This window comes from Abrus precatorius, unplaced genomic scaffold (genome assembly GCF_003935025.1).
Source record: "Abrus precatorius isolate BTA unplaced genomic scaffold, Abrus_2018 Scaffold7, whole genome shotgun sequence".
Classification (NCBI taxonomy): domain Eukaryota; kingdom Viridiplantae; phylum Streptophyta; class Magnoliopsida; order Fabales; family Fabaceae; genus Abrus; species Abrus precatorius.
The window spans coordinates 24,587,163-24,612,777 of NW_020874417.1; the positions used below are offsets into that span (position 1 = coordinate 24,587,163).

The window sequence follows — 25,615 nt, forward strand, 5'->3', positions numbered from 1 at the left end:
ATTATGATATATTATAAATATAATTTTATATTAATTATTATAAAATTAATAGTATATATTGATACAATAATTTATAATTGAATGACTATATATTCACATTAAATTCTGTAATATATTAAATAAATTTTTATTAAAAATTACAAACTATTATATAATAAATGTGTTAATAATATTAAATTTATATTTTATAGAAATTATCTATTTATTAAATTATTATTGTATATTTCTATTTTTTTTATTTTAAAGTATAAACAATAAAAAGCTATTTATTTATTATAATCAGTCACGATAAAACATAAAATATTCATATTATTGAATTCGTTGGCATTTGATTTTTATTTATCGTGAAAATAGTTATGTGATTACTTATTGGCCTTGTCATAATGGTTCATAACCTTATGCATATAAAATAAAATAAACAAAATTAAATACTGTAATAATTTTCATTTATTTTTTATAAAATGAAAAACATTAAATAATTTTTATATTTTTAAGTTACCAAATCTATTTATTTTTTATTAAACATTAGAAAGATTAACAAAAAAATTTAGAAAATACATATTATGTTGTTTTAAAACTTTAATCAAATGTACCAGATAATGAAAATCGTCAAATGTATCATTTTAAATACTTTTAATTATTTAAAATTATAAATCAGAAATAGTTTTAACAAAAACTGCAGTATTTATTATTATTATTATTATTTTACCCATAGGCCATATAGCTTATTATATAAAAAATTGAAAGAAAGATCGTTGGTTCAATGGGGTATTATATGTTTGTGACGAATATGCCCCGGTGCTCTCGTTTTCTGTAGCTGCGTCCCATCGCATCACACAGAGACACACAGAATCAGAGGAAAGGGAACGTACGATATGGATAGGGTCTTCTCAGTCGACGAAATCTCCGATCACTTCTGGTCGCCGCCGATCCCTGTCTCCGGCGCCGATGATTCCTCTAAGATGAGTCGCAGCGCTTCTGAGTGGGCCTTTCAGCGCTTCCTCCAGGAAGCTTCAGCTTCCGCACCCTCTCCCCCTTCTTCCTCCTCCGCCGCCGACGACGTCGTTTTCGTCGAGATCAACGATCAAGCTAAACCCCCTCCCAAAAACGGCGCCGTTTTGCCCAATGCCCCTGCACCCGTTCCCCTTGACTCTGAGGAATACCAAGCTTTCCTCAAAAACCAACTCAATCTTGCATGCGCCGCCGTCGCCCTGACTAGGGTATTTCTCCTTCTTCTTTCTTCGTTCTCCAACATAAATTAACGACTCTATTGGTTTCGAATTTTGGATCTATTCACTTTTCTTCCTGTTATTGCTCTGTGGTTCATCAGAAAACTCCAAATTTTTTTGCTGCATTTTTATTTATTTATTTGCATTACAGGGTTTCTGATTCTGCTGAATAACGAATTTTTTAGTGTATTTTATGTTTATCTGGTTGGTCCATTAATGGGAAAAAAGTGGAAATGCTGCATGCACCTTTTCTGCCCCCTTTTTCGTTGTTATGCTTTCTACCCAAATCGATTAAACTAAAAGCATAACTTGTATATGGATGCATGTGTTGTTAGGAGCAAAGGGTGGCCATAGCACATCTTGTAGATTTAGGTAGGAAGTATTTTACTTCCAAATGGTAAAAGTTTAAAGAAGATATATAATAGATTGATGTGTAACTATTGTATACTCTATTTTAGTATTTTCTGGGGCACTAACCAGTATCAACCTTCTGAAATTCAGTGGAAATTTGACAATGTGTTCGTTCGACAAATAGAAATACAGAAATTAGAATGAAGCACCCGAATAAAAGGTCTTCAGCGGCTTCCATAAGAGGCTTTATATTTATATTTATCATAATCTATTCCCACTGAAAATTGAGCCAGTATCTTATGTTTTTTTTTCCTACTCATTGCAGCAGGGGTCTTTGACTAAATCTCAAGATCCAACCACATTTCCTGAGGGTGGATCACAGCCGTCTAATGCTTCTCAAGTTGGATCTCAGCCTACTTCTAAAGGTTTGAATTGGTAAATATTTATGAATATGTGTATTAAAAAGGTTTAATGGCAATACAGGCTCAGTAAGAAAGTAGAGCGGGTCGAATGCTGAGTGTAAAATAAATTAGTAACTATCGGTAGTTGCAGGAGTAGGGTGAGTGCATAATATATCTATAATCTTGTTATAGCCAGAAAGTATTGCTTTCATTCGCTGATCTGTGTAATCAATTTTTGAGCCGTCTTACAGGTTGATTTTTATCTCTCACTATATGGATAACACCTATTGAATTGTGTCAAATACATCTGTCTATGTAGCATCTGTTCCTTCTGGAAATGATCCATCCAAGTTACAAGATAAAGATACCAAAGTACCAGTTGGGATTCCTTCCTTACCTACCTTGCAAAAGAAACCTGCTGTTGCAATCAGGCCATCAACTAGTGGATCATCGAGAGAGCAGTCAGATGATGAGGATGCTGAGGGAGAGACATCTATGAATGACAACTTGGACCCTGCTGATGCAAAACGAGTAAGGAGGTAACAATTGTCTCAAAATTTATTGACTTTGTTATAGGAAATGCTGGTGCTTCCTTTAAACTCGGGAGTTCAATGTAATATCATGTAATTGCCTTCAGAGATTTGGAAGTTTGTTTTATTAAGAAGGATTTGCTGCTTCGTAGTAAATGAACTTAGTGATGAGCCTGTCAGAAAAATTGCACCTAGTGTCACATTAGATCTCTGAAGTGAAAGTAATGCTACTTACTCAGTTTTCTTCGCAAATTGTGCACAATCTGATGATGAGGTTGCATCTAGATTCACTTTGAGCCTCTGCTAGAACTTTTTTTTAACTTAGATGTGAATATATCAGAAGCCTTTTGAGGTTAACTATTGAATTGCCTACTTTATACATTAAGTTGATCTGCTTTTTTTTTTTCATAGATAGGATTCTATTTTACCCTCTGTTATTTTTAAATGTAAGCCCTCATCTGCTCAACTCGGGGACAAATTCTGCTTCGGTTAATTCAATGTCTAATACCTTTTTATCTCTCAGGATGCTTTCCAATAGGGAGTCAGCAAGACGCTCAAGAAGACGAAAGCAAGCTCATTTAACTGAGCTGGAAACACAGGTGTGTATCTTTTTATTTTAATTTTGTAGATCTGACTTGTTTCTGCCCCCTTCTTTTGTGTTAGTCGGTTAGTTCACCCATAGATATATTGATATTTCTGACATTGTATTTCCATCTTAGGTTTCTCAACTAAGAGGTGAAAATTCTTCCTTGTTAAAGCGCCTTACTGATGTAAGCCAGAAATACAATGACTCTGCTGTCGACAACAGAGTTTTAAAAGCTGATGTTGAAACATTAAGAGCAAAGGTAAAGTCCTACTTTATGCTTTTACGTGGCTTAATGAAAAACCAGCTCTTTCTACGGAGTTCCCTAGGTTTGGCTGACAAGCTGATGAATGATATACCCAAATCAGGGTCATATTTTTCAAGTGGAGAGAAACTAAATTAAAAAGGGAAAGTAATATTAGTTCATCTGTATTGACTAAGATCCGACATATTTGTCATTTCCTTCCATGTTATTCTCATTTTTAGGTGAAGATGGCTGAAGAGACTGTCAAAAGAATTACTGGGTTGAACCCTATGTTTCATGCCATGTCTGATATATCAACAATGGGTATGCCATCATTTGATGGAAGCCCTTCAGACACCTCAGCTGATGCAGCTGTTCCTGTGCAAGATGATCCCAGTCATCACTTCTATCAACCAACATCTAACAATCCTATTCCCAGTCATGATCTGAGAGTGGGGGACATTTCTTCAATTGAAAATGTGCAGCAGAATGCCGCAGCAGCGGTAGCTGGGAACAATATCGGTCAAACAGCTTCCCTGCAGCGGGTGGCTAGCTTGGAACATCTTCAGAAGCGGATTCGTGGTGGTGTGGATTCGTGTGGACCTCCATCTAATGGGGAGCAGTAATGAAGTAGCCAAATCTCATGGATGCTTCATCAAGAAATTATTCTAAAACCCTTATTTCTGTTGTAAGGAAAGGTCTATTTTTCTTGAATACATTGTAAATCAATTTGATGGAACACATGACGCTAGATTAAAACAGTGCACCAAAATATCTTTTTCCTTAAAAAAGAAGATAAAATAAAATTTACCCCCTTTTAGTTTAACAATTTCTTAACTAAATCCCCACGATTTTTTCTCAGTAAATTCCGGGGCGTTGTTGGATTTGGTTTTACGTGAAGCTTGCTTTTGATTTTTGTTGTTGTTGAAACAGCCGAAAAATTCACAGATTTTGCTCATTACCGCTTATAAAATCTACTATTGTTTGGTTGCTAGAACACGAAGGTTATGCAACTTCCTTGGAGCGAGTTGAACCTAGTGATCGCGTCTAAGGTGGACGGAAGGATTTATCACCATGAGTTACTCATGGCGAGTTAAAACTGTTACTTTTGTAACGAGGAATGTCAAGGCCCCGTCACCATTGAGCCATATGATGGTAACCCCTACCATAAACTTCACAATATTTTTGCTTTACATAGTCACTGTCCTGCCTTACATGCCTCTCAATCAAATCAACTCATTGACCACCTTCATTCGAGCTGTTCTTCCATTCATTAGCTGATAAAAAAATTATATTAAAACATTTATTGTTATCTTAACACGTGTAAACTATAGCATCATCAAGATTAACTTTTACTGTTTAGAATTTAATTCATCATCTTCAAGTCACACTTATATAATAGATTGTGTTCATATCAATATCAACTTTATTATTAACAACTCAAGATTTTATATTCAAATGAAGTTTAAATACTAGACATGAATACATGCATATATACAAAAGAAAATAGTAAGATAAATTTCAAGTAGTCCATATTATTGTTTTACATAGTCACTGTCTTGCCTTACATTTTCATAATGCCTCTCAACCAAATCAACTCATAGACCATCTTTATTCGGTCTATTCTTTCACTCATTAGCTGATAGAAAAATTATACTGAAACTTTTATTGTTAACTTTTATTGTTATCCTAACCTGTGTAAACTGTAACATCATCAAAACTATTATGTTGAAATTAGTATAAACTGTAGCATCATCAAGACTAATTTTTATTATTTAGAATTCAATGCATCATCTTTAAATCACACCTATGTAATAGATTGTGCTCATATCAATATTAGCTTCATTACTAACAACTGAAGATTTTATATTCAAATGAAGTTCAAATACTAAATATGAATACATGCATATATACAAAAAAAAAAAAATAGTAGGATAACTTTTAAGTAGTCCATGAGTAATGATTATTGTGGCTTCTGTCAAGATAATTAAGATGGTCACTAAACATAATCTAGAATTTATGCTTTTGGTTTTGAAAATTTAAAAATCTAAAAAATATAAATAATGTTTTTAAGAACAACTTTTTAATCAACAAAACATTTTCATAAAAAAAAGGGTAAGAAAGGATAGGAATGTTTTTTAACCATATTTCTCAACTACATTCACATATTCTTCACTCCACTCACATTCCACTCCTATCATAGTCAATTATGAGGTATTATTCTTATAATAAATTTATACAATAACTTCTGCACAAAAAGAAGAGAGATAAAAAGAAAAAAGAGAGAAGTGTAAAAAAAAATGGATGATAAGGTGAAGAGAGAGAGAGAAAAAGTTAGCGTGTAAGAATTATTGTAAAATTCATTGTAAGAACAACATGTGAACTATTATCAGTTTACTTAATAGTAATTTAATAGCCTCTATAACATTCTTTTAATTATTTTAAATATAAAAATTATATATTAATATTTAGTCTAAAAAATTACAGAAAATATTAAATAAAAATAAGAACATTTAACATTTCAAAATTTAAAAAAATATATTAATCATTTCATTTATAGGAATATAAAATTATTAATTATGCACTATTCTCAAACATTCATAATTATATGCGTAATTAATTTGCCCAATATTCCCAATCCAGGAAAAAGAAATCAGCAAGAGAAAAGCATTTGACAAAAAACGAAAATAAGAAAAATGGGAGTTAATAATATGATGGATACGTAATCGTAAATAACTATTCAAAACTCTTGACAGAGTCCCACCCCATCCGCAAACCTTGTTGGCGGTTACGGTAATGTTATCTAATCTCTTAGCAGAACCCAGAAAATAGAATCACATGAACATGAACATGAACATGAACGTCACTCTTTCCCTTTCTTCTTCTTCAATGATCCCGACGCTCCCTTTTTCTTCCTCCTCTTCTTCTACCTTGTCCTTCTTGGCTCCCAACAACAACGCTCACTCACTTCTCCTGAATAAATCTAGAATCAGAACAAGAAGAACCAAGGGTCTCACTTGCAACGCCTTGTTCGGATTGGGCTTACCCGAGCTCGTAGTCATTGCCGGAGTAGCTGCCCTCGTTTTTGGACCCAAGAATTTGCCCCAAGTGGGTCGCTCCATCGGCAAAACCATTAACAGCTTCCAACAGGTTCGCTACTAACTATTTTCACTTGTAACATCTTTATACGTGAGACTGGATTGCGAATTTGTGCCTGTGTCATGTGAAACTTTATTTTGTGTTTATTTAGGTGCCTAGTTTAAACTCGAAGGTAAACGTAAATATAATTAACAACATAAAGAAACGAAAATGGTCACAATTCTTTGGAAATTAGCATTGGCATATTATCATATTATCGTCCATAGCAGTTGAATTCTGTCATCATGCTTAATTAGTTGTTATTAATAGATTTTGAAATGTCGTAGGCAGCAAAGGAGTTTGAGTCTGAGCTTAAAAAGGAACCTAATTCCACAGAAGAGACCCCTCCAATTGCTGAGAGTGAGCAGGAGGAGCAAGATACTAAGGTTTCTAGCACTAAGGATAGCTAGTATATGAGATGTACAAGATTGTATAACATTGTATGGCGTTTAATAATATTAATGCATTTAATTATATTGAATTTTGTAATTTTTAATAAAAAAAATATTATATATAAATTTTTATCAAAATTGAATAGTAATCATATATACATATATATATATATATATATATATATATATATATATTCAGATTTTTAAATAAGTTTGTTTAAAAACATTAAATTCCAGACCAGAAAGAGGATTACAGAGGAAAAAATGTTTCATGATACGTCTTCTGAGCACTTAACTAGATATTCACACAAAAGAAGGAAGACAAAAAAAAAATTCTCTCGTAAGATTGCAATGACTACTTCTAAAGACTGAAATCCAAATGGTTCGTCTATTTGAGTCTGGGTCTCTTTTCCACTAATTGAAAAACAAAGGAGTTGTCAAAGTCAAACTGAAAATAATCTAAAACTTGATTCAATACTGCTAATCATTTATGCTGAGTAGGAAAATTTCTATCTGCCTACCAATTGCATTGAATCATAACATGATTTTTAGTTGGGAGAAAGGGATATCTATGGGAATCACGTTTCAACTATCTAATGACTGTCATATTCTTGTCTATACCTTTGATTTTACTATAGTATGGGTGTTGAACATATTTTGTAGTATTATACTAAGTCATTTATGATCAGAAAAATATCTATATCTCGGATTTTGATGACAATGTTGAATTATATACACGTTCTTTGATAGAATTTTAAAAAACTAATAATATGTGAGATTAAAATTCAGCAACGAAAATTTTTTATATTTTAATTATAGTAAAATTCAATATTTTATCTGATAACTTTTAATCAAAGGAATATTTAAAATGAATTACTTGAGTTAATTTATAAATTTTTTTTATTAAAAATAATATTTAAATAAATTTAAGTCAAATAAATAATGATAAGAATTCAGTTATAACAATTAAAAAAGAAACTTAAATTTATTAGAAATTAAAATATACATTAATTATTGTATAAAACTAAATTGTAATAAAATCAAATTTTCGCCATCAATACGTAAGTACCTTACCCTTGTCTATAAGTATTTTATTTGGCAAAGGAATTGAAATATACACAATAGAGGGGTATAATAATACACTAGTTTCGCATAACGTGAGTGCAATTACTCGCAACTTTAAGATTCATTAATAACCTACGCTTAAATGGCATATAGGTTAAAGAAAATGACAATTGGACCTAGTTTCTTATAAAAGCGTGATGCGTTGTACACCACTTTCTTTTTATATCATAATTTCTACCCCAAGGTTAAATTCCATATAATAAGTTTGAACATAGTTATGAATCATTGATATTTGTCATAAATTACATAAAAACAATTATGTTTCTTTTATAAATTGTAAAATAAATATTCATTTTTTTCTATAATTTTGTTGATGATTAGAATTTCAGTCATCAAACGCTAATTCTAAAGATATCTAAACATAGAAAAAATAGTGACTAATATCTTTAAAATACTAGTTAATTGTTTTAAAATATTATATATATCTTAATATATTTTTAACATAATTTTTAATTATTTTTCATTATTTATTTATTAATTAATATTTTAAAAATATTTATTGCCAAGACCTAAATAAAATTATCTTAATTTGTGCGAACTTGATTCTCCTTAAATTTATCTATGATAAAAAAAATAACATTTTCATATTCATACGTGTATAATATGAAAAAAAATATGGAACTTGTAACTAAAAATATATAAAATATAAAATAAATTTATAATATAAATATAATTTTTAATGTGCGTTTAAGAATATATTAAAAAGAAGTAGCAAAAAAAAAAAGGAATATATTAAAAAGATTTAAATAAAAACATTTATTATTTTACATCATAAAAAATATTTAATAAAAAATTTCTTATACGTATATTTCATATTCTTTTAACGTATATTATTTTGTGATAAATTGAAAAATTTTATACAAATATTTGTTTAAAAAATTATATTAAAGAATAATTTTTTATTGTGTGATTAAAACAGATGATAAAAATTATTGAATAAATTCTATTAAATACTTTAAATTATCATAAATAAAAATTATATAGTTTAAATAAATTTAAAATAATAAATAATTAAAAAAATTTAACTTGTGTTGTTGAATAAATATTGAAAAATGAATTAAAGAAAAGGAAGAGGGAGCGCGTGCGTGCACGTAAGAAAGAGTCAATGGCGATTAACATTTGCCCATCTTTCTATCTTTTGTTGTTTTGTCAATCTTGCAACCTTTTTGTGTTTTCAGTCGTCTCGTCTCTCTCCTATATTTGTTTCAGTCTTAAAAAGCACACCGCACTCACCATTCTCTTCTCTTCTCCACACTCTCTCAAAGGACCAAAAGCTGGAAAGCTTAAACTGCCAAATACTAGTAAAAACACCCATTCAAATCCAAATCCAATCCCACCACTCTCTCTCTCTCTCTCTCTTTATTTCCCTTTTCTCAAAATTCCACAAAACAAAACATTCTCGGGAAACGGAACCCCAAATTCCATTCTCGGGTCATCGGGTTCCGAATCAACCAACCGTTTTCACATACTGCAACAAAACAACACAACAAGCCTCCTTGATTTCCGCTCTCCGTGCTTCTCAATCTTGTCATCGAGTTTTCAGCTTCAAAGCAAATGTGGCAATAAAAACAAGGATTCTTCAATTACTTTACGAAACTTCCTCGTTGTTATTATAGCAAGCAAAGTTGCAAGCTTTTTACATGGCAGGTAACACATCGGAAGGGTTGGGCGACGATTTCTTCGAGCAGATCTTAGCAGTGCCTGACGCTCAAGTAGGTTATGGAAGAACGGTGGTGAATGACGTGGGAGTGTTACAGTTGGGATCCACAACGTCGTTAATGCCTCTGGGGTTGAATTTGGAGCAAGCTGCTTTTCTAAGACACCAAGATTCCAGAAACTTCCTCCACGACGTCGTTAATGTTGACGCCACCGTTACCAATAACCTCCGTCTCCATAATAACAATAGCACCTCCTCCTCGTCTTCCTCTACTGCACATATCACCGTATCTTTTCCTTCTCTTATATATATATATTCGTTAGCGATGCTACCATACATGCATATGACATGTGGACATGGGGCTCATGCACATTAAAGAGGACATTTATTTTAATTTTTGATGCTGTGTGTGGCGCAGGATAGGGATTCGATGCATATGAGGGGTTTGTTTCCAGCGTTTGGACAATTGCATAATCCCACTCACGTTCACTCAGTGCGCCCCACGCTTCCATCGCCTCCTCAGCCACAACTCCACCTCCACCATCACAACCAACAGGTATAATAACTATTATTATTACTTTATTCTTAATCATTTTTTATCTTTATCTTTAATGAATGACCATATTGTCCCTTGCTTTTCACTCTTCCATCTAATTATATCATAATCATAATTAAATCTATTTGCAATTGCCCACTTCCCTCCCTCATCCAATAATTACCTCAAACCTATATAAGGACAGATTATTGTAATATATTAACCTTAAAGTTGGATCACTTTACAATGCATAAAGATGAGATGCCTCTCGATGTTTAGTAAGTGCTTCATCCATGGCCATTCGTTCCTTTATTATTATAAATAATTAAATATAATTTACTCCTAATATTTTATTCAATCATTATACAAATACATATGCTTTTCCCTGCTTTTCTGAAGCGAAATCTCAGTATTGGGTTTGGAGGCTTACTTTACAATTTGACCTTTCTAGCTGCGGATGCGCTCGTTGTGTTAATCTCACTCCTTCAAGGCCAATATTCGCATTCGCAGAATCATTGGCTTTATTTTTTTCCCATTCATATTTTAAAAAAATTTTCGGATTTTGTTTTATACTTAGTTTTTATATGTTATTTATATTTTCAGTACGAAGTTTGTTGGATGTGTTTTGGAATTTTAGGAGCATATCGTGGCACTTATTTTCCTACTCTCTTCCTTTTTTTTATCTTTTGTTTTGGAGTGTTGCAATCAGCGATGGACGAGTACTTCCAGTACTACTTTCCTCCTACGCGTTTTCTGTGCTAGTTTTCATTGGTAGATCACTTTTCAAAAGAAATATATGAATACTTTTTTTTTAATATTTTTTCTTGGTATTGGTAAACTATAGGTGAATTTTATCAAACATCGCTAGTTTATATTTGAAGCTCTATTTTTCTTTTAAATTTGTATCTCTTATTTTGTTGTTTTTTATTTCTTTCTTTTACCCATTTTACATGTACTGGGTCTGAAATAAATGTGATTCATATGTAAATTATTTGTCATTTTGTTTTTACTTATTAACATTTTCGATTAATTAATTAAGGTGTAATTTAAATAGTTAATGTATTTAAAAGGTCTCATATAATTCGCCAAATAATAAAAATATAGTATTACTTAAACTAAACTCCTCTTCTTATATTTCATAGACTAATCCTGTCCTAGGGCCAATAGGCAACACTGCAACTGCTGACTTGGATTCAATTCCAACGGTCCCGTACCATTAGGGACCCGCATTTTTATATATATATTAGTATTTCTTAGGGCTTGGCATCTTGACATTTTGCTAGTGTAGCAAATGTGCACATTGACGATGAGACAATGCCTCCCATCTTCACCTCCACAGCGGGTCCCTATTCCCTAACCTAAACTCAACATTTTAAAAAACAAATAATATTCCACTACTTTTTCTAATCAAGTCCACACACGTCATACATGAAACACCGACACTGCCATGATGCCTCATATGTCGTATTCTTGTGGTCGTAGATTTGCACGCTTCAAATATTCGTTTTGTGTATTTGTATTTATGTCCATGTCCATGTCCATGTCCATGTGCATGCCTACTACACCGCTTGATTGCTCAACCTGTTTTACTTGCATTGCGTTTGAATTGTTTACGATTCTAGAATTAATTTAGATGCATGGACAATGGACATCACTGAAATAACAATTATTTACTTAATAACTATCAAGCCCCCAAGGTTAATGTTTGCACATTTTTTTCAAAAAAAAAATTGCTAATTTGATTAGCTTTGAATATGTGATGTTACTTACTAAATGTTCCCATTGCAGCACTTTCAGGGGCAGGCACCTGCAGCTCCAGTGTCAATGGCTGCTACGCCACAAGCACCTGGAATTCGCCCTCGTGTGAGAGCAAGAAGAGGGCAGGCCACAGATCCCCACAGTATTGCTGAGCGGGTAAGCCACACACTTTTTAATTACTCCTCAAACTCTTGCACTTTGTAGAGTAACCTTTATCTCTCGCTGGTCAAAAGTACGCAATTTGTTGCATGATTTTTCTAGTTCATCACCTTCAGGCAGTGTATGATTAACTATTACAAAGCTTATTAATGGCCAAGGGAAATTCAAGCTTTGCCTACAACTGAATCAATCCCTTCATTGTTTTGAATCTTCAAATCACTTTTATAGCACGCCCACTTAACTGTTTTGTACATTGTTATAGATATATAGAAATCTTAAATTCAGCTAAAATGGATTTTTTTTTATTAAAAATATGATAAATATTAAACTATTAAAATGTTTAAAATTAATATTAAACACTGAACTAACAAATGTTTATATTGTTAAAAGATATTAAAAAATTAATAATGATTTTTTTCATCAAAAAGTATTATTTAATGGATGAAACAAATATTTATATATTACAAAACAACTAACTCTTGATTTTTAAGTATTTTTCTTAAAATATTGGTTAACAAATATATATATAGACCAACCAAGAACTGGTCGCATAATCATCATTAAGGAATGACAGTCCATTAAACTACTGAATGGAAGCTTCTGTAACCTTTTTATCCTTTAACTACATGAGTGACGTAATAGCCAACAGGGTTTCTAACCATTTCACAAAAGACTGGACGGTATTGTTAGTAATTCTAGATTCTTTTTCTTGTCCATCTATGACAATTGATATATCGTTTCCCATTTATTTGTGTTGCATGTAGTTGCGTCGTGAAAGAATCGCTGAAAGAATGAAGGCATTGCAGGAATTAGTTCCCAGCATCAATAAGGTTGGCGGTTTTCGCAATGCAGTTACAATTTTGACACTTTTGCCTGATGAATTTGTTTGCTTATATTTTCCGTAAACGTACAATTTACATTTTCTATTAACTAAGAAATTATCATTTCTTCATGCTTCATGCATCTTTTTGTTAATTAAAAACGGATACTTCATTATATAAATAACCATTAAATTAAAACTTTCTTATAGCGTACACATGGATGTTTATTTATCTTTATAACTTAAACCTTAAAAGCCATGTATCAGTACTTTATATAAAGTATTAAAAACAGTGGATTACAAAAAAACAGTATAATAAAAGGTTTTGTAGATATCTACTGTTAAAATGGGAGTCCATTCATGCTTAATGTTATGAAATTGTGGCTGTAGACGGACAGAGCAGCGATGCTTGATGAAATTGTGGATTATGTGAAATTTCTAAGGCTCCAGGTTAAGGTATGCATTAAAATTTTTTCCTGTAGAAAAGTTATGTTGAACTTTTACGATTGTCTTTCGAAATAAGTCTCGGGCACGAGCTTTTGCCGAATACGCTATTTTGATCAGAAACAAGTTTCAAATTATTAAGCCTCCCAAATCTTAGTACTGTGGATTGTGGAATATCCATTTAGACTTTAGAGTACATGATAGACACATTCCTGGATTGACTTTGTGTCGTGGGTAGCTTCCTATTGCAATGAGGTTTCAATTGAATATCAAATATCCGCTACATATTTTTAACCCGCTTAATTTCTTTTTAACAATTATCTCAAGTAATAATAAATAGAATCCTTTGTCCTTTACACGGTTTCATATATTTTCAAACAGGTCCTGAGCATGAGTAGATTGGGAGGAGCTGGTGCAGTTGCTCAGCTTGTGGCTGATGTTCCCCTTTCTGCAGTGGAGGTGATCAATACTGGAAACATGATGCTTAGAAATACTACTTTATTATTATTAATTTATTCCATTACATATTCTTTGTTTTTTTTCTTATGTCTACTTTGCCTTACATATTGTACATGTGTGTATTCGCATAACTTTATAGACCTTTTTGTATTTAGATTCTTACATTGGATTTATTGATTGTGGGAGCAGGGGGAGGACATAGAAGGTGGAGCCAATCAGCCGCATGCTTGGGACAAGTGGTCCAATGATGGCACAGAACAACAAGTGGCTAAGCTTATGGAAGAAGATGTGGGAGCAGCTATGCAATTTCTTCAGTCCAAGGCACTTTGTATCATGCCCATATCTCTAGCCTCAGCCATTTTTCGTATGCCTCAATCAGAAGCATCAACAATTATCAAGCCAGAATCAAACAGCCACTCATAGAATATCATGATAGACATTACATAATTTTGTTTAGCTCAATTTGCTCCTATTATTCCTCCTTTATGACACAAGGGTATTCTACTTTCTTGTACAATTTTGTGATTGGATGGAAAAGGATATAGTCGGTGCAGCTGTTAATTCATTTCAAGTTTTTGTCAAAGGAGGAGTAATTGTGATTCCTAATAAGTAAAACCGGAGGAGCCCAGCATGTCCTTTTCATGCTGAAGATAAAATATTTTCAATGGCCTTATTGATGTTTTTCTTCCAAATATCTGTGGTGGGGTTGGTGGATGACCAAAATATTTGTAGTGGAAGCTCCTTTTCTTCGGTTTTGATTTTTAGGCAGTGGAAAGTGGGACCATTTAAAAGGAAAGGATGGGTATGCATGATGTATGTGGAGAAAATTTTAATACAAGTTGAAATAAAATATGGCTTGTTACCATGTAAAGCTGTTTGGAAGCATCTGACAATTGGAAAAGCTAAAGGTAATTTCAAATAGTCATACAGGTTGAGTTTTGTTTGCTTCTAAAACAAGTGAATTCCACCATAAAATTAGGTGAGAGATTACTGAACCGACTGCTTATTCAGAAAGTCGAAAATGACAGTTTGTTAATTTACTGAACAAAATAAAAGCAAATTATTAAAGTTTGTGCTCAATAATACAATAGAATCCCTATTTAATAATATCAATGTATTCTTCTGTCATGCCCACAAAATCGTTCTTTGCGTTTTATACGGAAATGTCTTAGGTAGATTTGGGGAATATTTTTTTATACATTAAATTTAGAAATTATATATACTAAAATATGATAATTTTAAAATATTACAAAAAAGTAAAATTTAACAAATATATATTAATAGAACAAAAAAATAGTTATGAATTTTAAAAAATAAAAAAAAATAAAAAATACCAAATACTAAAAAAATATTACACAAGATTTTTGAAGATTATATATATATATATATATATATATATATATATATGTATGTATACATAGATAAATATATACGATATCAATTTTTAGATGTTTAAATAATAGAATTAAAATTTATATAAATTTTCGAGTTAATTTGGACATAAAGTACAATTTGTTCCCTTTGTTTATTTAACAATATTTTTTATATCTAAAAAATTAATTATATGTATAAATCAATTCATTAAGTGAGACAAAGTTTATTTAAATATTTTATATGTCTCAAAAAAATGAATCTACAATTATATTTTCTCTCTATTTTTTGTATATCTCAAATATTTTTATGCATCGAGAATATTTATATCAAGTTTATGATTGCTGATTAATTTATTTGAGACAAAAAATATTTAAATAAATTTTGTCTCACTTAACAAAGTCCTTTATACATTAAAAAAAAAACATATTCAAAGAAGATGGTCTTTATTAAAACCTATGTTTGATTGTTTGTGACACTACTGATGCAAAGGTGAGACAAAGGATTTTAATGTTGTTAAGCCACAGGAGAATTTTATTTGATAAGGCGCGAGGATTTCTAAATTTAATTGATTGGGATGAGATGGACAATTTGATGGTTCAAAATCAAGGAAATTAGACATCAAATTCGGCAACGATTCTAAAACTAGACTAATCATTAAACTCACGAAAGTATTGATTTACATTTTACTAATTCAAATGAGATTGAACCGACGTCAAATTTACAATATTATATGTTTTAAATGTTATATAATATGTAAAAAAAATTAAACTAATATAAAATTATAAAAAATAAGTTGGATAAAATTTTAAAAAATAATTGTATATCTTGTGTGATAAAAAAAAAGTATGATAAAAATTGTGAAGTGTCGGTAACTAATGCATAAATTTCATATATGAACCTTTATTTATTTAAAAAGAATTTTTAAAGAATTTTTTTAAAAATTAAAATATAAGAGAAAGCCACTTTTTTTTTTTTTTAAAAAAATCTACTTCAAAATAAAACTAATAATTGTGAGAACTGGAAACTACTTTTTAACATTTTAGCCTAAAAAATCTAGTTCGAAAGAAATTCATTCATATTTAATAAAAAATATGTACCCCTTTGTTTTGGTTTCTCAAGTATACTATATGCTTCTTAAATCTGTCCTCAGGTGTGCAAGAATTTGTTGCTGTAGAATGATCTTCTGCTTTCATAAACACTGTAAAACTCAATGTTAATAGTTTTCTATTAAGTTTTATGTGTAAAATAAGGATCTGTTCACTACTGGATGTGGAGCTATGGGTTGTGTCTTTTGGTTTGCAGCTCATTAAATTTGCTGGTTATTTAAATGTAATTTTAGAAATTGATACTAAGGAAATTATCCAAATTATTCTAAATGATTATTTTCCTTTTTAGTTGATATTATTTAATTAAAGTTGTAGGAATTGTATTTTATTTATTGTAATTATATGTATCACAAAGATAACCATTCTGCAGAATTCTTTAAGTATTAGTTTCTTTAGGCTTTGTAATTTTTTAGATAGGACTCCTTTTTTCTGAGTTTCTCGATAGAATTCTTTAAGTATTCTTCTCTAGGTATAAGGGTGTGCATGGATTGAATTTGTACAAAATCAATCTAAATCTATTTCAAATCCAATTATATGAATTAAATTTTAAATTTATTTATTTTATTCTTTTGAAAACCAGTTTTAAAATTTAAAATTAGTTTAAAATTAGTTTTAAATCCAGTTTTAATCAGAACCGATTTTATTTTTATACAATATGTAAGTTTTATTAATGTAATCTAAGTAATAAGGAAGCTTAGTAACCTTGAACAACCATGTTGTTCCCCAAACCAATTCATTCTATTATTAACAAGTTACTTTAAGTAATATTTTCTAATATCATTAGAGCAGAAACACAAAATTTGACAAAAGCTGGTATATAGTGCCAAATTTCACATTGTCACTCTATCAGCCATTTGGAAGGGAACACGAAAGACATATTTTGCAGTTTCTTTTGCTGCTGCAGTGATGCATCAATCAGTTTCTATAACACAACAACAACAAAAGCCTTATCTTACTAATCAGTTTCTTCACTAAGGCCAAAAAATAAATACAACAGGCATTAATTGTTAAACAGGAGTAAACAACAAAACCTATACAAAAAATTACTTACTACTCTTTCCCAAGCTATATGATTTAATTTTACAAATGGCTGACATCTATCATTGCGTGAAGAGTAATAATCATAATTTATTACTTTTATCAAAATTTTCCCTTATCAATCTCAAAGCATACCTCATCATGAGACTTTGTTCATTGAAATAACTGCATAAGTACAGGGTAACTAGAAGATGTAATTCTGAAGCAGCACAAATGATAAATAAATTAGAAATTCAAATGCCCATGAAGCAGTGATTAAAAAGAGAAAGAGTACCTTGGTGACCCATATGCTGATCATAATTATTGGGCCCATGAATTTCACGTGCATGATTAAGGTCTAGGCCTATGAATTTTTTGAGCTCTATTACACTCCAGGTCAGCATGGTTGTTAACCATGCTGAAATCTCAGCTGCCAACAAATTAAATATTCTTAATATAACTAACAAACTAGGCCACTTACCGATGTAAAGCATGCTTAGAAACAATTAATCTGGCAACTTACAAACTATCAGCAAATATACACAAACAAAATAAAACATGCAAATTTGAAAATAATACCATACAATATATTAATAAAAACAACATGGCACAATGAAAATTTACACACAAACAAAAATTGGTATAAAAAGCTAGTCAAAAAGGATCAATGAGACAGAACAAAACATTTTAAAAGAAAACATAATTCCATAGAACATTATTCATAACCAGAAAATTTAAACATCAACACATCTTAACAACCACTACAACACTACCATTTCAACAACTAAGAAGTAACATTAAGCAAAAAAACATTTAATCATCATCAAGCGCCATAGAAGCTATAAAAGCAGTATCTTGTCGTGAAGCTATTTTTGCAAAATAAAAATGATGTATAATTAATAATTATTTATTAACTTGTAATATAGTTAATAACAACATAATGAGTGTTCTTACCTTGCTCAAAATTTTCAAGGTCTTCAATTTTCTCATTTGATAGTAATGGTGAAGAATATCCCTTAAGCCAGTCTTGGGTGCAAATAAGTACTTCCACCATTTTAAGTGTTAAGGAAGTGCAGTAAGAATCAAGTACCCTTCCTCCAGTACTAAAGGAAAATTCAGAGGCTACAGTGGAGACAAGTATTACCAACACCTCTCTTGCAATGCTTGCAAGGATTGGAAATCGACTTGAGTTTAATTTTCACCAATTCAAGATATCAAAACTTTTCGGGCTTTCTAAAGTTTCTTCCAAGTACTTACTCAATTCAGAATTCTTACTTCCACTTTATCAAAAAAATTGACTATATCCATAACGATCATCACTACTACCTGAAAAAATTCACTATAGCCATAATGATCATCATTCAATATTGTTTCCTTTGAATCACTTTGAGATCCTGCTTCTCTACTTTTGAATTCTTCAAGAAGGGACTCCAAACAAGTTTCTAATTTCTCATTCAATATCATTGTCTCACTAACACCAAAAGTTTGAGAAATCAATTATTTTATGAATTTCAATTTGTATCTAGGTCCAATACAACAACAATAAACAACAACATATTTAGATTGTTAGGATTCCCCCAATACTCATCATATTTTTTTCTTCATTCTTATAGTCAGTTCTTTCATTCTTGCATCTTTGGATTGATGATACATTTGGTTGATCTTCTTTTCAATTCCAAGAACATCTAACATATACATGTTACTTGTCACATAAGATGAACCAGAAATGCACAAAATAGCTTCATAAAAAATGGTATGATTGAGCATAAATAGTCCCAATCTTCACTTGTAGGAAGACCCTTCCTCTTGTTTAACTCTTCAACATACTTCCTATCTTGCATTTCATGCTCTTCAAATGTTTTTTTGATGTTTTAAAGTACCTTCTAACATAAAAAAGGTTAAATTCTACCTAGTTTCAACATTTAGACAAATAAGACCTTTGTATTCAATTTCTCGTTCAATATATGCCTTAAACTTAATCAATCTAGAAGGAGAAGATCTTATGTATTTCACTGCAGCACGAATTTTTAAAACAAAATCATCAATCTCCTTTAAACCTTCTTTTACAATCAAGTTTATCTTTATTTTTGAGTTGTAAGTCTAATTAATTAGAAAAAAAGTATAAGATGTACCTATTCTTATTTTTTCATTTCATCAATTTCTCATAAGATCTTGACGAATAATCTAACCGGCTTTTTAAAATGTAACTAATCAAATCATCCAATTCAGTTTAATTTTATTAATCATAAGATTTAGCCTAATGGTATATTGACAAGAAGAAAACACATCAAGTTGATTCTTGTACAATAGTTGGATTTTAAAAAAATGAAAAATTGGTGTTAGAATTTGTGATAGTTTAAGACATTGTGTAATAGTCAATAAATAACATGAAAAATTTGTTTGCTTATTTAAAAGCTTAATATAATAATATTATTAATTTTTATTATATTTTTATTTTTATCTATTTTTAAATTCTTTTTATGTGTGGAAGATACAACTTTTTACATTAAAGAATGAAAGAAAAAAATTCATGATTTGATTGTCAAGTGGTTACTAATTATGGAAAATGATTCAATATTTTCCTAAAATAATTGAGGAGTTACATGTAATTTTTCAAAATATGAAGTATCCCATAATTAAACAAAAAGAATTTTTTTTTGAAATTTGTTATATTAGAAACTAATGTGAGTCGACATAATCTTGATGTTATGCATATGGAGAAAAATATCTTTGATAATGTGTTTCAAATTGTGATGGATAAAAAATACAAAACAAAAGATAATGTGAAAGTTAGAATGAACTTAGCTTAATATTGTTGCCAAAGGGATTTAGAATTTAAATGCAATTCTAGTAGAAAGTGGACAAAACCTAAAGCAAATTTTACTTTAACTATCGAGCAAAAGAAGTCTATATGTGAGTGGATGAATAAGCTTAAGATGTTTGATAGTTATGCTTTCAATTTAGCAATATGTAATGCATTCTTCCATGATCGACATATTTTCATGTAATGCATTAGTCGAACCAATTTAGAAGTCATTAACTAAACTTAGCCAATTTTTCAAAGACATATGTCCAATGGTGCTGCGAGAGGATCATTTATTGCAAATGAAAAAAAATATTCCCATCATATTATGCAAATTAGAGCGTGTGTTTCCTCATGCATTCTTTAACTCCATAAAGCACTTGCCTATTCATTTGCCATATAAAGCTAAGATGGGTGGACCAAGTCAATATCGGTGTATGTATCCATTTGAAAGGTTATTATCCTTCTAACCATATTGTTTCTTTTGCAACTATATTATTTTAATCACTAAAATTTCTAAATGTTATTGTAGGTTTCTTAATAAAATTAAAAAACTAAAGTGCATGTAGAAGGATCAATGTGTGAAGCTTACATAGCTCAATAAACAACCTTTTTTTTACTCATTATTTTGAGTCATATGGATCAAGTGATGTAAAGAATAGCTATGTAATTGTGGACAAGCGTACCCGTCGAAAAGTAATAAAGAGTTTTAAAATAAGTTTCTAAAATATCATCACACAATAATTGTTTCCAATCACCAATAATTTTTTAACTTAATTGTTTGAACTTAAAGGATGCAAAATTAAATAAAACAAAGATTTAAATATAAAACTAATTAAAAAGAAATTAAAATAACACAACCTCTAAGAATAATTTGATCGAGAAGAACCTATGGCATATGATTTCACCTTTACACTCTCTATGTTCTTTTTTTGATTAATTATAATTTCTATTTCCTTATGATTGACAACCATTCAAACTAAATCTATTAACACTCAATGATCATGCAATATTAACAGTCTTTTCTTTGAACTATTGTAATAAGTCAAATTAGTTGGATAAATAAATAATAAAAGAGGGTTGGCGGAACTGGCCGTTAGATAAGGAGTTAGTCTTTCACGAGAAAATCTATTAAAATGTAATTAAAAGAGTTATAAATAACGACCCTATTGTAATAAGAAAGGTGGTAATAAGAATTCATTTGTATTTTCTCCAGTGTAGTTGAGAGTGAGTATGTGAGGTCAAAATTAGAAATTATTCCAGTTTTGACAATTGGTAACTACAAGGGAGTTAGAAATGTGACTGGATTCGTTTGAAAAAATGTTCCAAGATTCACAATATTCAACGCAGAAGTCGTTGGAAACCCTACAAAAAAACTGTTGAAAGTCTTGTTTCATTGGTTGCAAGACAAAACGACGGCAAGAAAATTCTGCAGGAAATTGGAGAACACAGTCTAACATCTGATCCTGATCCTAATCCATCCATCATCAAATGTGCTTAGATTCACTTGCCAACATTTGATGGTACGAATTTCAGATATTGAAGAGCTAAGGCAAAATAGTTCTTTGAACTTGAAGGCACGCAGGAAGACCAAAGGGGTCGTTTCCTATTACTCTCCATAGATGGCAAAGCTTTCTCATGGCAACGACATTACATGCAGAACCTTGCCTTTAAATCAAAATATTGGCAACAAATTCTACAAGATGTAGGCCTTCGATTTGATGACAGAACCTTCGATGATCCACTTGTGGAATTAACAAGATTCAAACAAGAAGGAGCCTTGATGGATTACTTAGAAACATTCAATTCTCTTCTTGCACATGTGCATGTCATATAATCAATGGCTCTCAGTTTCTTCTTCTCTGGATTGAAGCCTAAATTGGAGAAAGCTATAAGAATTCACAAGCCTCAGTCCTTACAAGAAGCAGTCCATATAGCAAGATTGCAGGAAGACATTATGAATGAATTGGACAAGAAGATAACCTAGAAGAGAGTAGCAACATATGAGGCTCAGACCACATTCTCCAAATCTGGGTATTCACCATCAACCTTTTAGAGGAACCATTCTATCACTAGCCTGAAATAGAATCATTTTTCCCTTTCAACAAATTCAAATGCACCCGTATAATCTAAGATAAACACTACTACTTCAACTATCTCTAAAAAAGATGTCACTGAGAGAATTGCCAAGGGATTGTGCCATTTTTGTGGGGATAAATGGGATAGGAATCATAAAATGAAATGTAAGGTATGAGGCAAATTAAATGCCATATTTCGCAAACAGGAAGAAATTAAGGATGACATACTACAAGGACGAATAGGCCTTGATAGATCATAATTTAGCCTTAATTCAGGAAATAGATATACATATTTCATTGCATGCTTTGCACAGAGTGGCAGGAGGGAACACATTACACCTGAAAAGATTAATTAAGAAACAAAAGGTTCCTTTCCTAATAGACACATGGAGTACACATAACTTTATAAGTGAGAGATGGGTAAAATTACTTGGCCCAAGAACTTAATTTGTAAAGAACTTTTCAGTAAGAGTTGCCTCCGACAAAGAACTGTTGATTAACAAAAAATGTGAAAAGTTGTCATGTATATTTGGTGCTCATATATTTGAAGCTGATTTCTTAGTATTCCCTAGCAATAGTTTTGCGATAATACTAGGCATGCAATGGTTTGGCCCGAGAACTTAGTTTGTAAAGAACTTTCCAGTAAGAGTTGCCTCCGACAAAAAACTGTTGATTACCAAAAAATGTGAAAAGTTGTCATGGACATTTGGTGCTCATATATTTGAAGCTTATTTCTTAGTATTCCCTAGCAATAGTTTTGGGATAATACTAGGCATGTAATGGTTCAGAATATTAGGGGAAATTTGTTAGAACTGTGCCAATCTGACCATGAAGTTTCATCACTATAAGTTACAAGGAGAACAACCTAAAAAATAAATGTGTGAATTATAGGGAAAACTTAAGTCGATTCAGTATGAACCAATGATACCTTTTGTTCAAGGAATAACAATGTTGTATGCAAACCAGTCAGACACAGAAAAACCATTGCATACAACATAAGAGCAGGAATTGGCAACAATCTTGGACCAGTATAAGCAATTGTTCGAGGTGCCGAACAGGCTACAACCTAGGAAAAGTTGTAATAACAGGATTGTCCTAGTTGATCACACACATGTGTGTTCCAAATTCTATAGATACCCTCATGCCCAAAAAGAAGAGATTGAGAGACAAGTGGCAGCCCTATTGCAAAATGGTTTTATAAGAGAGAGTGCAACTTGTTATGCTTCTCCACTAGTCTTAGTCAAGAAAAAGGATGGAAGTTGGAGGTGTTGTACTGATTTTAGAAAGCTTAATGCGTTAACAGTAAAGAACAAGTTTCCTATGCCATTAATTGACGATTTGTTAGATGAACTAAAAGGAGCTTGTTTTTTTCTCTAAATTGGATCTGAGAAGTGGGTATAACCAGGTATGGATGGCAGAAGAAGATATCCATTAAACAACATTTAGGACCCACAGTGGTCACTATGAATGGGTTGTTTTACCCTTTGGCTTGTGCAATGCACCTGCCACTTTCCAAAACCTAATGAATGACATTTTTAGACGCCATTTGAGAAAGTTTATACTCATGTTTTTTGATAATATTTTAGTTTATACAAAAACCAGGCAAGGTCATTTTACAGTGTATAGCTATCACCTTGAAGATTCTGCAAGACAATTGTTTAGCTTTAAACTACAAAAAGTGCAACTTTGGAAAAAGGAAGGTCAAATATTTAGGCCACATCATTTCACAGCAAGGAGTTGAACCAGATACAGAAAAGGTTAGAGCAGTGGAACAATGGCCAAAACCTGAAACAGTGAAAGAATTAAGAGGATTCCTTGGATTATAAGGATACTACAGAAGGTTCATACACAACTATGGGAAAATAGCAGCACCATTAACAACTCTATTAAAGAAGGACCAACCGTTCACATGGGATTTAGAAACTGAGTGAGCATTTCAGACATTGAAAACAGCTTTGATCCCAGCACCAGTATTGGTCTTACCTTATTTCTTAAAGACATTCTTAATTGAGACAGATGTCTCAGGAAATGGAATAAGAGCAGTACTGCTACAAATGGGACATCTTATCGCTTACATTAGCAAAGCTATGGGTCCAAGGTATAAATTACTTTCAACATATGAGAAAGAATTTTATACAATTCTCTTTGCTGTAAAAAATTGGCAACACTATGTTATGGGACAACACTTCATTATAAAGACTGATCAAAAGGCACTTAAGCATCTCCTACAACAACCTCTAACAACATTGATGTAGAATTGGGGTTTGGACAAGTTGATGGGACTGGATTTTAGCATAGAATATAAAAAAAGGAAGGAGAATGTGGTGGCTAATTCTTTATCAAGACAGGAAGTGAAAGGTAGCTTAGCTGCAATCCTACATTTTACATCAGAATTAATCATAGAAGCCACAAATTCTTGAAGATCAGATTCTAAATTATAGAAGATTGTAGACAAAATTAGGATTAATCAACAACCATACAAGCAATATATATTGACAGACAACATCTTGAGGAGAAAAGGCAAAGTGGTAGTTGGGAATCAGCAGGAATTAAGGAAGAAGATCCTCAGTCACTATCATGATTCTGCTTTGGGTGGACTGGAACTGCTTTGACTTATAGAAGAATCAAAGAGACTTTTTACTGGAAAAGACTTCAAAAAAATGTGAAGAAATGGGTGCAAGATTGTGTCATATGTCAAAGATATAAACCAAGTTAGCAGATGCCTGCACGTTTTCTACAACCACTCAGTATCCCTACTAAAGCTTGGAGTTTTGTTTCCATGGACTTCATAACAAGCCTACCAAAATCCAATGGTATGACTGTTATCTTTGTAGTTATAGATAGACTAACAAAGTATGCACATTTTATAGCCCTGGATCATCCCTTTAGTGCAGCAAAAGTCTTTTAAGTCTTCATGAATACAGTGGTAAAATTGCACAGCTGGCCACAAGAAATAATTTCTGACAGAGATAGCATATTTATGAGCACATTTTGGGCAAGTTTGATGAAAGTCATGGGGTAAAACTATTGAGATCTACAACTTTCCATCCATAAATTGATGGCTAAACTGAGATACTCAATAAGTCATTAGAGGCTTACTTGAGGTGTGTAAGTGGAGACATTCCTAAACACTGGTCAAACCATTTGTCATTGGCAGAACTGTGGTACAACACCAAGTTCCATACAGCAACACAATTGACTCCATTTGAAGCCTTTATGGGTATCCTCCAACAATGCCTAATCTGATCAATAATAAAGATACTATGATTGAGGCAATAGACTACACAATGAAGACAAGGGAACAGATCAATAAGATACTCCAAGACAACTTGATCAAAGACTCAGGAAAGAATGAAGTTCTATGCAGATTTAAAAAGATCTGATAAAGAATATCAATATGGAGACTTTGTAT

The 25,615-nt window shown here is 31.5% G+C and overlaps 3 protein-coding genes across 5 annotated transcripts; all 3 read left to right on the forward strand.

The window, feature by feature from the left end:
• Positions 1-754: 754 nt before the first annotated feature.
• Positions 755-5,250, forward strand: LOC113872297 (light-inducible protein CPRF2-like). Of its 2 annotated transcripts, none has more exons than XM_027509743.1 (6): positions 755-1,220; positions 1,906-2,005; positions 2,301-2,520; positions 3,035-3,110; positions 3,231-3,356; positions 3,581-5,250. In XM_027509743.1, exons 1-6 carry the CDS (start codon positions 876-878, stop codon positions 3,962-3,964), a joined length of 1,251 nt encoding a protein of 416 aa, XP_027365544.1. In that variant the 5' UTR covers positions 755-875; the 3' UTR covers positions 3,965-5,250. The 2 variants fall into 2 exon arrangements, with proteins under 2 accessions (XP_027365544.1, XP_027365545.1); XM_027509744.1 differs by having other exon boundaries at positions 784-1,220; positions 1,909-2,005; positions 3,581-4,160.
• An 868-nt stretch (positions 5,251-6,118) lies between these two features.
• Positions 6,119-6,899, forward strand: LOC113873213 (sec-independent protein translocase protein TATA, chloroplastic-like). The gene is made up of 2 exons (XM_027511251.1): positions 6,119-6,488; positions 6,764-6,899. The coding sequence occupies exons 1-2, from the start codon at positions 6,177-6,179 to the stop codon at positions 6,884-6,886; spliced, it is 435 nt and encodes a 144-aa protein (XP_027367052.1). The 5' UTR covers positions 6,119-6,176; the 3' UTR covers positions 6,887-6,899.
• A 2,234-nt stretch (positions 6,900-9,133) lies between these two features.
• Positions 9,134-14,902, forward strand: LOC113872513 (transcription factor UNE12-like). 2 transcript variants are annotated; one of them, XM_027510122.1, is made up of 7 exons: positions 9,134-9,936; positions 10,069-10,206; positions 11,974-12,099; positions 12,867-12,932; positions 13,313-13,378; positions 13,748-13,825; positions 14,015-14,686. In XM_027510122.1, the coding sequence occupies exons 1-7, from the start codon at positions 9,634-9,636 to the stop codon at positions 14,246-14,248; spliced, it is 1,011 nt and encodes a 336-aa protein (XP_027365923.1). In that variant the 5' UTR covers positions 9,134-9,633; the 3' UTR covers positions 14,249-14,686. The 2 variants fall into 2 exon arrangements, with proteins under 2 accessions (XP_027365923.1, XP_027365924.1); XM_027510123.1 differs by lacking the exon at positions 13,313-13,378 and having other exon boundaries at positions 9,221-9,936; positions 14,015-14,902.
• Positions 14,903-25,615: the final 10,713 nt, after the last annotated feature.